Source organism: Ziziphus jujuba, chromosome 3 (assembly GCF_031755915.1).
Source record: "Ziziphus jujuba cultivar Dongzao chromosome 3, ASM3175591v1".
Lineage (NCBI taxonomy): Eukaryota > Viridiplantae > Streptophyta > Magnoliopsida > Rosales > Rhamnaceae > Ziziphus > Ziziphus jujuba.
The window spans coordinates 6,064,484-6,077,092 of record NC_083381.1 but is presented as its reverse complement, the minus strand read 5'-3'; the positions used below and the strand labels follow the sequence as shown (position 1 = coordinate 6,077,092).

Here is a 12,609-nt window from a genome sequence, read left to right as displayed (position 1 = left end):
GCAGTTTTAACATCCAACTGCTCTAAATACAAGTCAAGTGTAGCACAAATCGCCAGGACCACATGAACTGAGTAGAACAATAAGAGAAAATATCTTATTGAAATCAATACCTTCTTTCTTAGCAAATCCTTTCACCACCAATCTAGCATGATACCTTTCCACTTGGTTATTGTTATCTCGTTTGATCTTATAGACCCATTTGTTGCCAATAGCCTTCCTTCCCTATGGTAATGGAACAAAATCCCATGTCTTATTTTTATGGAGAGCTTCAATTTCTCCTTGCATTGCTGCCATCCATAGAGAAGCTTCTGGCTTTTTGTAGCCTCCTAGAACATTGATGGCTCTCCATCTTCTGTTAGAAGACAATATGCAACATTACCCTCTATAATATATTCTGAATGCCAAGCTGGTTCTCTTCTCTCCCTAGTTGATTGTCGAACTTGTGGAGTTGCAAACTCAGCTTGCTCTTGTTCATTGTGCTTCGGTGCTACTTCAGAAGAATCCAGAACATTTTATTCTTTCCTTTCTTTGACTTGAACTATTGTAGTCTTTGATTTCTCTTTCGACGTGCTATCATTTTTGTTTTCTTGTATTTTATCTTCACTAAATATCACATCTCTGCTGATTATTACTTTGTGGGCAATGGGATCCCACAGGCGATGGTACCCCTTAATTCCATCAACATACACTAAAAAAATATATTTTCTGGATTTTGGATCTAGCTTTGATGTTTTTTGGGCATTGCACATAACATAAACAGGACTTCCAAATATATGTAAGCAAGAATAATTAGCTGGCTTACCAGTCCACATCTCCATTGGCGTTTTCAGATCAATTGCAGTTGATAGTGACCAATTGATCACATAGCAGGCGGTCTTAACTGCTTCTGTCCAAAATGACTTGGCCATTCCTGCAGTTCTCAACATCGCTTTTGTCCATTCCAATAAGGTTCTATTCATCCATTCTGCTACTCCATTTTGTAGTAGAGTGTACACCATCATGAACTGCCTCTTGATACCTTCTTGTTCACAGAAGCTATCAAATTCTGCACTAGTATATTCTCCTCCATTGTCCGTCCTCAAACACTTGATTTTCTTCTCAGATTCAAGTTCCACTAGCGCTTTAAATATTTTGAAAACTGAAAATACATCCGCTTTCCTTTTGATTGGATACACCCAACATCTCTTAGAGTAATCATCAATAAAAGATACAAAGTATCTTGCACCTCCTAATGATAGAACTAGTGCTTACCAAACATCGGAGTGGATCAGCTCTAAGATAGCTTTGCTTCTAGCATTATTGCTATTAAACTTTAATCTATGCTGCTTACTAATAATACAATGCTCACAAAATGGTAATGAAACCTTTTTGAGCCCTGGAAAAAGCTTTTGTTCAGAAGGAATCTTCAAACCTCGTTCCGACATGTGGCCTACCTTACAGTGCCACATCATCATTGATTCTTCTGGAGAGCCTCCTGACGCTGTAGATGTTTCTCCTTCTTGTAGTGTTTCTCCTTTAAGCATGTCCAAATTTGCAGCTATCTTTTCCGCTTTCATCACCACAAGCACGCCTTTAACTATTTTCATGATTTCATCTTGAATATGGGTTTTGCACCCACTATTATCTAACTGTCCTAAAGACAATAGATTTTTCTTTAGGCCTTTCACGTGTCGTACCTTCTAAATGGTGCGAACTGTACTATCATACATCTTCAATTTGAAGGTACCAATACCAGCGATCGTCAAGGCATGATCGTCTCCCATGAACACAGATCCTCCTGAGATAGGTTCATATTGGTGGAACCATTCTTTACGGGTGGTCATATGCCATGTTGCTCCTAAGTCCATAAGCCAGACATCAGCAACATTTCTTCTACCTTAAGTAACTATTGTTGCTTCCCTATGTAAAATGACCATCATCCAAGGTACTCGCCATCAACCTTGTACTTTTGATAACTCAACACCTTTTATTTTGGCTTCTTCATTCTTCTTGAGATGCCAACACTCCCTTTTGTAGTGCCTTTTCTTGCCACAGTAATGACATTTGACATTCTTCTTACTTCTGGATTTTGATCTATTCTGATTTTGACTCCCACTGGAGCCACGTTTTGTTGATCTCCCTCTCGTCATCGTCAAAGCTTTAACTTGATGTGAGCTTTCCGATCTGTCTTCTTTACTTTTGCACCGAATTTCTTCTTCAAGAACCACAGCTGCAATATCATCGAAGACTAAAATTTCTACGTTGTTGGTTATGTTGACAATGAGTTGATCATATGAATTTGGTAGACTTTGAAGCAAAATTTTGGCACATTCACCAGTATCGATGTTATGTCCCATTGCTATGAGCTGTGAAAATAAAGTATTGAGGGTGTTGATGTGGTCTATCACAGTCATTGACTCCATCATCCGAATAGTGTAAAGCCTTCTCTTGAAGAAAATTTTGTTGTGCAGTGATTTGGCCTTGTATAATTTTGTGAGAGTGTCCCAAATTTCTTTTGTTGTCCCTTTCTCCGTCGCACTGGACAATACTTCATCAGCTAGTGCTAGATGCAGATTAGCAATAGCATTTCCTTCCATCTCGTTCCACTTGTCATCGTCAAGGAACTCGGCGGGCCTTTAACCAATTGCCGCCAAGCAGTTATATTTTCTTAAAACTGCTTTCATTCTCATTTTCCACAATGAGAAATTATTCTCATTGAAATTTTCTATTTTGTACTTCTCACCATTGTTGTAGATACCTATGAACCAAGCTCTGATACCATTGTTAGGAAATCGAGGTACAGACCACACAATTGCAGTTGAAGTGGAAATGAAAAAATGAAAAATTTGTGTGTAAAATATTCAACTAAAATACACACAAAATAATTGGCAATTGTAGAAAGATTTTATTATAGCAAAAGAATAAAATAATTTCTCTCTAAAATAAGAATAGCACAATTGATAATATCCTTTCTCTTTTAGTAGGAGAAAAAACACATTCTCTCTCATACAAAGGAAAGACACAAATATTTAGGAGAAAATCCCCTTAATAGTTCTCTCTTTAATACTCTCCTCTTTCTCTTTGTTTTCTATATTTCTTTCTCACCAAAATAGACTCACAGTCTATATGAGATGGAATCAATTGACAAGATATGGAAATACATATATATAGAGGTGCATTAGGAGGTTAAAGAGGATGAGGCGGTGCAATTGGTAGAATTCAATTTGAATTTTACTCTTATCATGACAGCTTATTAATTGGTGTCACTTTCACTTCCTTAGTCAAATATAGTGGCTTTAAAAGAGAAATGGCTTTACTACCATCTTAGAAAATCTAGAAAACTATTAATAATCTTGGCAACCAGTGTGGCTTCACAAGGAGAGTATCGAATGAGAGACTCCAAATTCATTTTTGCAATTGTCTGATCAAGTGTTTGAGGGCGAGCATTATATGAATGCTTCCTCTAGGCTAATTCTTTTACAAGCTCACTTTGATGATTTCCATCAAAATCTTTATAGACCACCACAAGTTAGAGTTTTCCTAGCCGCAATGTCTCAAATATACTTCCTGACCCTGCACCATATTTTACAGTCAAAATGCATCTTAGGACTTATAAACAATAATCAAGCCTTGGAAGAAGGTGGCTTTGAACCAACAAATTCTTTTTCACATATTTCATTTAGGGTTTAACAAGTTTTTTTCTATACTAATAAAATAACATTCTTTAAACAAAGAAGAAAATGAAATATCATTAAGATGAGAAATGGCCATGGAGAGAAATTTGAACCAGACTATTCAAATTAAGAACAATTGATAATATAGTGATTTACCTACAAAGGTTTACCTGCATGAGTGATTGCAAGTTTATGTCTGCATTGCTTGATGAAAAAGTAAAGTGGTCTGTTGCTATGGACCCATCTCCTCCTTCAGACTGCAAAAGAAATTAGTACAAGGGACAGAGCTTTAGATTATTCAATCTAATAGACCTGTTGAAATGCAAGCTAATCAGTTAAACTTGCAGATAATTTACAATGATAGGATTGCTTGGACAACAACTTTGATGGATAAATTTGACAAATTTTCACAATCATCCTTTTGCTATGTCCAATTTCTTCCAGAAAATATAATGAAAGAATCTATTTCTTAATGCTTTTTCCATAATAAAGTGTACAGGCAATTTTCTGAATTTGATCTAAGAAGCTAGATAGCTACCCTAGAGTTTTATTACTAGAAACTTCTCATTGTTTTAATAATTTTTAGCATCGCAACATTTGATTTGACTTGACAAATGCCTTATCTAAAATGACTTGATGGGGGGTTGTAGCATGTAACAATGTGCACTGTGCATGTATCCACAAAAACTAGATAGAATATAAATGACTTCCAGTTGATGCCTAAATTTATGATCATTTAATTTAAGATTAGACATGCCAAACTTTGATTCATGAATCTTAGTGTTTAATCCGACAGACCCTTAGGCACCCTTATGCCTTGACAATATCAAACAGTATAACACTTTTTTTGGCAATACAGACAGTAGAACCTGAAAAGGAACACAAACTAAGATTGAGAACTTTTTATAACTTGAAATATTTATGATGAGGACAAGACTAGGGCTATCCAATGGAACAAAAATCCATTAGAGTTTATTCAAGAACCTATCACAAGATCCCAAGCGAAGAGGTTCAAAGAGGTACTCAACCGGTTGGTACAAGAATTGTTTTCAATGGTTGTAAATCCTAACATCACTGTTGAAGGTGATCAAACCATGGTCAACTTACTTCAAGTATGTGACACAAACATGGAAGATACCATCGAGAACATGCCCGTATGATGTTCTGATGACACAAGAGAGAGAGAAAGACACCTACCATTTTTTGGTGAAATAGTTGGTGGAATGTATTCAATGTCAAATAGGACTAGAATCATTGTAGAAAAGCTGGTGGAATGTATTTAACATCAAATAGGATTAGATTCATCGAAATAGGTTGTGGAATGTATTTAATGTCAAATAGGACTAGATTCATTATCCTAGGTCAAATTTAACCATGCATAGCTTTCTTTGCATTTTTATTGTTTCCTTGTATTTTTCTAAGCCTATATATTGAACAAAATTCATACCTTGAATTTGAAGAAATATTGTTATTGTGAGAAAATTATTCTCTTTATTTTTTGTGAACATTTGTGGACTTATCAATTTTGGTTTGTGGTGTTCTTAGACTTATCAATTGGTTCTTTCATAACAACAACACAGCTTCTCAAGCTTTTCGCTTAAGGTTACAGGAACTTTTATACAAAAACCATGACATACAATGTCAGAAGTGCAAATCCAAGATGAAGAAATACCTTCAAGGAGCATAGGATCCACTGTGGGTCTAGCCTCTTCTGAATAATACTTCTTTTAACTGCTTGAGTGTCGACTGCTCCAACAAGAGCATCAAAACAAGTTGTTCCCACGATGACAAAAGCTATCTTCTTAGGCTTTATGTCATCCTCAGTATCTCCCCTTTACAGTTGGAGTGTTTCTTCAAAATCTTACAGCCTAATTCATTATTAATCACAAGCAATGAAAGTTATTATTAGGACAAAAAATAACTAGGTTTATTGTCAGTTCACAATAAAACAAAAAGCAGATTTCATTTAGACAACATCAAGTATGCCATTTAGACATTTTGCTACCACTTTTTTAAAATTCAACAATAAACCTCCCAAGGATTAAGTAATTCTATTATATTGCCCCTTACCATGTAAAAACAAACAGTTTTATCATGTTTAACTAATAAAAAGTCAAAGCTTGATGATTAAGAAGGAATGTGATACACTTCAATAATGAGAAGATAGATAACAGCAAAAGCCTATTAAAATAAAATAATAAAAAACTAAAATTTTTAAACCTTACGTATAAAAACATATAGACACCCACACAAACACACATACACATATAAATTAGATTATAACATTCACAAATCACAAATAAAGAAGAAACCAAATGATTTACCTGTAGAGTATAAAATTAAAAAATCTCATCAGTACTGTGCGTTTAAATGGCACAATTTAATTGGTGAAACTTGAAAATTCCATGTTCTAGCCATGTTATTTGCAATTAGTAGTTTAAAGTTCAATTCATTATGTGATCAGTTTTCTAGCTATCAAATACTGAACTGAATTTTTTTCAGTAAAGGAGATGTCTAAAAAATATCTCATTAACTCAACAACAAGCTGTTTATTTTTAATAATAATAAAACTTGATTTTATACATGTATTTGCTTTTGTTTTGGTATCTTTAATGTTGAAAAATGATATTATAATTGAGTACAGGTTCTACTTAAATTTATAAATAACACATTTAAGCGAATTATCAAACCCCCATTTCCAAATGCACCATCAAATGTAGACCAGAAACCAAACATTACCAAGTTCAAAACAAGTACATTGCCACAACCAAGCAGCAAAATCTGAGTAAATTTATAAATAAATAAAAACTGATAATGTAGGAGACAAAATGCGTACCCAGATCGACCTCGGAGGCTAGATTTTGTGGGTTCAAGATGTGAGTGAGTCCATGGGCCAAGTGGAAGCTCCAAGAAACAGAGAAAGAAAGAGATACAGGATGAGATAGATTTGCGAAGGACGAAAAGGGATGGCCAACGGGACTGAACCCAAAATTGATTTTTATAAGTTTGCGAACATGTCCCTGTAGTTTTTACATAGTTAGAAAAGACACCCTTATATTGTCATATATATATATAAGCATTGTATCAATGTCACACAACTAGGTGCTCAACTGCAGTGCTTAATTCTACTTTAAATTTGTTTGTGGTCCCAATTTTGGGATGTTTTTTCATTCAAAGTTTCAAAACATTTCCAACCAACGGGCATGTACGGTTCGTAACTAGCATGCCCATCTTCTTATTTCGTCTAAATTCAAACCATCAGCATTTCCTTAAACCACTCTCAGCTACCATCGGCAGTAACACTGCTTTCTTCTCTACTGCACCACCACCAACCACTATACCTCTCATCACAACCACACTCCTGAAACAATGCAAGTCCCTAATTCATGCCAAGACCATCCATCAACAAATCCTAGTCCAAGGCCTCACAAACTATATCACTCACCTTATTGGAACTTATATTGCTGCCAATGCTCCACAACATGCCATGTCATTGCTCGAAAGCCTCCAGCCATCTCCACCCACTGTGTTCTGGTGGAATGCGTTGATGAGGCAAGCTGTGCGTTCTGGGTTGCTTAAGGAAGTGCTCAATCTCTACCACCGGATGTTGGTACTTGGGTGGAAGCCTGATCACTACACCTTCCCTTTTGTTCTCAAAGCTTGCGGTGAGCTTCCCTCGTTTCGACGAGGCACGTCGTTCCATGGTGTTGTATGTTCAAATGGGTACGAGGAGAATGTGTTTGTTTGCAATGCAATTGTCACAATGTATGGTCGATGTGGTGCGTTGGATGATGCACGCAAAATGTTTGAGGAATCGTTTAAAAGAGGGATAAGTGATGTTGTTTCATGGAACTCCATCGTGGCTGCTTATGTCCAGAATGGTGATTCCAAGAATGCACTTGAAATGTTTGGTCAAATGACCAAGGACCTTAGTATATGTCCGGATGCTGTTAGTCTCGTGAATGTCCTTCCTGCTTGTGGTGCTACGGGCATGTGGAAGTGGGGTAAGCAGATTCATGGCTTTTCTGTTCGAAGTGGATTGTTTGAAGATGTGTTTGTGGGTAATGCTGTGGTGGACATGTATGCTAAGTGTGGGATGATGGATGATGCAAGCAAGGTTTTTGAGCGCATGAAAGTTAAGGATGTAGTATCTTGGAATGCCATGGTTACTGGGTTTTCTCAAATTGGCAGATTTGAGGATGTTTTTGATTTGTATAAAAGGATGCAGGTTGAGATGATTGAACTGAATGTTGTGACTTGGAGTGCTGTAATTGCAGGGTATGCTCAAAGGGCATATGGTTATGAAGCGTTGAATGTGTTTCGTAAAATGCAGGCTGGTGCATCCAAGCCTAATGTTGTCACCCTTGTGTCTCTTCTTTCAGGTTGTGCGTCTGTTGGAGCATTGCTTAATGGAAAAGAGACCCATTGTTATGCCATAAAATCAATCTTGAACCTGGATGGGGGAGATCCAGGGGAGAACCTAATGGTGATTAATGGTCTAATTGATATGTATGCTAAATGTAAAGGTATTGAAGTTGCAAGGAAGATGTTTGATTTAGTAGCTCTGAAGGAGAGGAATGTGGTGACTTGGACAGTCATGATTGGTGGATATGCTCAGCATGGGGAAGCCAATGACGCACTAGAACTTTTCTCCCAGATGGTTTCACACTACACAAAGCCAAATGCTTTTACTATATCTTGTGCCCTGATAGCATGTGCTCGTTTGGCTGCACTAAGGTTTGGTAAACAAATTCATGCATATGTAATGCGCAACCATTATGATTCCACGATGCTTTTTGTGTCTAATTGCTTTATTGATATGTACACCAAATCTGGAGACATTGATGCTGCTCGACTTGTGTTTGATAGCATGGAACAGCGAAATGCTGTATCTTGGACATCTTTAATGACTGGTTATGGAATGCATGGCCGTGGAAAAGAAGCTATTCAGGTTTTTGATGAGATGAGAAAGGTGGGTTTTGTGCCTGATGGTATAACCTTTGTCGTTGTCCTTTATGCTTGCAGCCATTCTGGAATGATTGATGAAGGAATGAAATACTTTAATGGCATGAGTACCGATTATGGAGTTCCTCCTGGGGTGGAACACTATGCTTGCATGGTTGACCTCCTGGGTCGTGCTGGTCGCCTGGGTGAAGCCTTGAATTTGATTAAAGGCATGCCTGTGGAACCAACTCCAATAATCTGGTTTGCACTACTTAGTGCTTGCAGGACCCATGCAAACATTGAACTTGGTGAATTTGCTGCAAATAAATTGTTAGAGTCGGAGTCGGTGAATGATGGATCATATACACTGCTATCAAACATATATGCCAATGCTAGACGTTGGAAAGATGTGGCCAGGATTAGATCTTTAATGAAACATACAGGGATCAAGAAGAGACCTGGTTGCAGTTGGGTGCAAGATAAAAAAGGCACAGTAAGCTTTTTCGTAGGCGATAGGAGGCATCCTCAGTCTCAACAAATATATGAATTACTTGCTAAGTTGATCGAACGCATCAAAGCCATTGGGTATGTTCCTGAGACAAAATTTGCACTCCATGATGTGGATGATGAGGAGAAAGGTGATCTTCTTTATGAACATAGTGAAAAGTTGGCTCTTGCCTATTGCATCCTAACATCTCCTCCAGGTGTACCAATCCGGATCACCAAGAACTTGCGTGTCTGCGGCGATTGCCACAGTGCCATCACCTACATATCCATGATTATTGAAAATGAAATCATCTTGAGAGACTCTAGTCGCTTCCATCATTTTAAGAATGGATCTTGCTCATGCCGAGGCTATTGGTAATATCATGTAATTATTCAACATAATTTATATTGAGAATCTGTAACATAACAATTTTAGCTCTTCAGAAAATTTGACAAAACATTTTGGGAACAATGCATTTGGTTTTATCATTATTTTATCTTTACTTTTGATCTCCATCCCTCTTAATTTGTGTGTCTATTCCTTCATACCCAATCTTTGAAGAATTTGAGATGCAATAGGTATTTTTAAGAGATAAAATTTAGAGATAAATTTTATTATAATTTAAAGAAAATTTTTCACTTTAAATGTGTTAAATAAAACCTTATTCGTAATTAGTCTACTTTCTAAAGGTTCAAAATTTTGAGTATTCTGAATAAAATTTTAAATTTTCTGATCAAACATTGAAAACGGTGGCAACTTAGCTAGCTGATATACTGGTTTATTTGTTTGAGTCTCAAGTTCAAGTGTATAATCAAATTCTGCATTTGCAATTTCCATGGGAGCTAATAAGTTATTTGCACAAAACATGAGACTGGAAGTGGGTTCAATCTCTCTCCTATAGTTGGGGGAACTGCTTACTAGGTACAAAGACAATATTCACTATCTTTTGCACATGATAGTGGCAGCCTTCAGATATACTCCAATGTCCCTGTGGGAGTTGATGCTGTTCCTAATATGACTGCTGAGAAAGTTAAAAAGTTGAATTCTGGTATCCTTAGCAATAAGGTTTATGCTTGTCTCAACCCAGAATTTCCACTATAATTTTTATAAGAAGACAGTCTGTGCATTAGCCTTACAGCAGATGTGAAATTGGGTGGTGATGCCATTAGAAATGGTGATTCTGAAGGAGCTGAGCAGAGCTTGGCATCTGAGGGTGGCATTTTAGAAAGCGCCAATCCATCAAGATTTAAGGTATTGTTGCTCAGTGGCTAGTTACTGCTTTTGCATTCTACTCTTTCTGGTCTAGCAGCTGGTCTTTTAATTCTTATTATCTATGGGGAATTTTGGATTTGGAATTTTTGAGCAGCCTGGTACTCAAAACTATGAACAACATCATTGTGTCCTCTGTAGGACGTGTTTATTGTTATGCTGACTATCTGGCTTACATGGAATGGATATGGAAAATACATTCTGTTGGTCCTGCTGTCGTATTATTTAATAGAACTTGTCTTCTCCCAATGAAGCAGGTAATTACATCTTTTTCTTCTGTATTGTAATTTTAAGAGTTCTGTTTTTCAGTCTTTTCTCTTTAACTCACATTCCTTTTCCAGCTTGGCTATATCTTCGAGGTTTGCTTCAGGTTCCGTTTCCAAAGCAAACAATGTTAGCTACGGATGATGCTGTAGAGAATGCAGTATCTGCTGGCTGTGGCGTCTGATTCAGCTGGTGGAAATGCTCAAGTCATGATTGAAGAAGATTCTATTACTTCACCCATGTAATACTGTTGTGATGGTTGCTCATTGCTCTGCTGTTTCTATACCCAGAAGGTGATGGCATTGTACTGTTTGTCCTAATTTTGATTTATGTAAGGCATGCTACGTAGTGCTGGAAGCAGACAGGCTTCGTCCACCATGCTCGAGAGATTATCCTTTTGAGAGCAGTTACAATTGAAAATTGAAATAGAATAATTAGAAGGAGATGGCAATGAGTTTCACTTCACACCCGATTATGCAAAATGATTCAAGCATGTTTCCTGCCATGTTTGATTATATGGTCCAAAATTCAGCTCCATCAATTCACATCCTAGACACAATGTATCCGGAGAGTTTTCTGGCTCGGCAAATGACACTTCCAGTTTCTGCTTCAGAACAGCAGATTCCTTACCTCAAACCCAGGACCAGGAAAGGATTTTAAAGAGAGGATTTTTCCAATTTTAAGCGAAGTAGGAAGTACATCCTTACATATAAAACATCAGAAAGCCAAGGAGGGCCTTCTTCAACCCAAATTAATATATTTTGGCAACGTAGAGCAAACTTGGCTAACTGGTCGGCCGAGCCATTGGCTTCTCTTGGACAGTGAACAGGAGTAACCATCAAGAACAAAGCAAGCAAATGCTGAAGATCTTCAATTTGGAAACAACCCTCGATAAGTGCAATTGTAGTTTGACAAAGCCATTGCAGAAGATGAATCACCTAAAAAAAGAAAATCATGGAAACCCATGTTAACGCCTAACTCCAAACCCACCCCCGTAGTCAACTTACCATTCCTAATAATCACGCCGACCTCCAAAACCTTTGCATCATTGTCAAAAGCAGCACTATTAACATTGACAATAATAGTCTCTTGCCATTGCTGCAACCACCTGATTATAATTTGTAAATTTAGTTTAGAAATTCATATAAAAAAGAAAACGCCACGAAATGCATATATAAATAGAATTGCCTTCTGATATTTAATTTGCAAAGAAACAAAAGCAGAGAAAAAAATTAATTTTTCGAATGGGGGGATGGTGCCTCCTGCATTGCTCCACAAATGTTCCACTTTTTTAAATTTTTTTACTAAAAAAAAAAAAAAAAAAAAAAAAAAAAAAAAAAAAAAAAAACCCAGATGGCAAGATTTTTAAAAATTAAGGTGGCAAAAAGTGTTTAGATGACAATTTTTTGGTCCAGTTGGCAAAGTTTAAATTGGGTGGCAAATAAGCTAGGTGGTACTAAATCATTGACCAAAGTGGAAAAAAAAATGTAAAAATGCTTGTAAAAGTTTTAGAAAACTCAGAAAAATAATTTTAAATTCCAAAAATCAATTTATCAAGAAAAAGCACAATACGAGGATGTCAAAAAAAAGCCAAACAAGCAAAGTTTTCTTTAAAAAAAAAAGATTTTAAAAGCTTAGATGGCAAAAGGGTTTACGGGCATTTTTCAGTCTAGTTGGCAAATTTTAAATTAAGGGGAACTAAATCATGGGACAAAGTGGAAAAATGAGGAAAATGCTTGGAAAAAAATCTAGGAAAAATAATTTTAAGAACCCAAAATTAAATAACCCAAGAAAAGTAAATATTGGTTTAAACAAAAATAATTCTGGTTGTTACACTTATCGTGCAATACATTGAAGTTTAGGAGTTTAAGTGTCAAAAAAAAATAATAAAAAAATAAGGGATCAAAATGAAATGATACAATATTATTTTGGCATCTCATGCTAAATACCCTAATTTTATTGGAGATGAAATTTTTGAACTCAGGATTGTTA

General features: G+C 36.4%; 1 protein-coding gene across 1 annotated transcript; it reads left to right on the top strand.

Moving 5' to 3' along the window:
- The first annotated feature begins 6,869 nt into the window (after nt 1-6,869).
- On the top strand, nt 6,870-11,529 carry LOC107422018 (pentatricopeptide repeat-containing protein At5g16860). The gene is made up of 3 exons (XM_060816068.1): nt 6,870-10,335; nt 10,495-10,610; nt 10,695-11,529. The coding sequence occupies exon 1, from the start codon at nt 6,877-6,879 to the stop codon at nt 9,460-9,462; it is 2,586 nt and encodes an 861-aa protein (XP_060672051.1). The 5' UTR covers nt 6,870-6,876; the 3' UTR covers nt 9,463-10,335; nt 10,495-10,610; nt 10,695-11,529.
- The last annotated feature ends 1,080 nt before the right edge of the window (nt 11,530-12,609 follow it).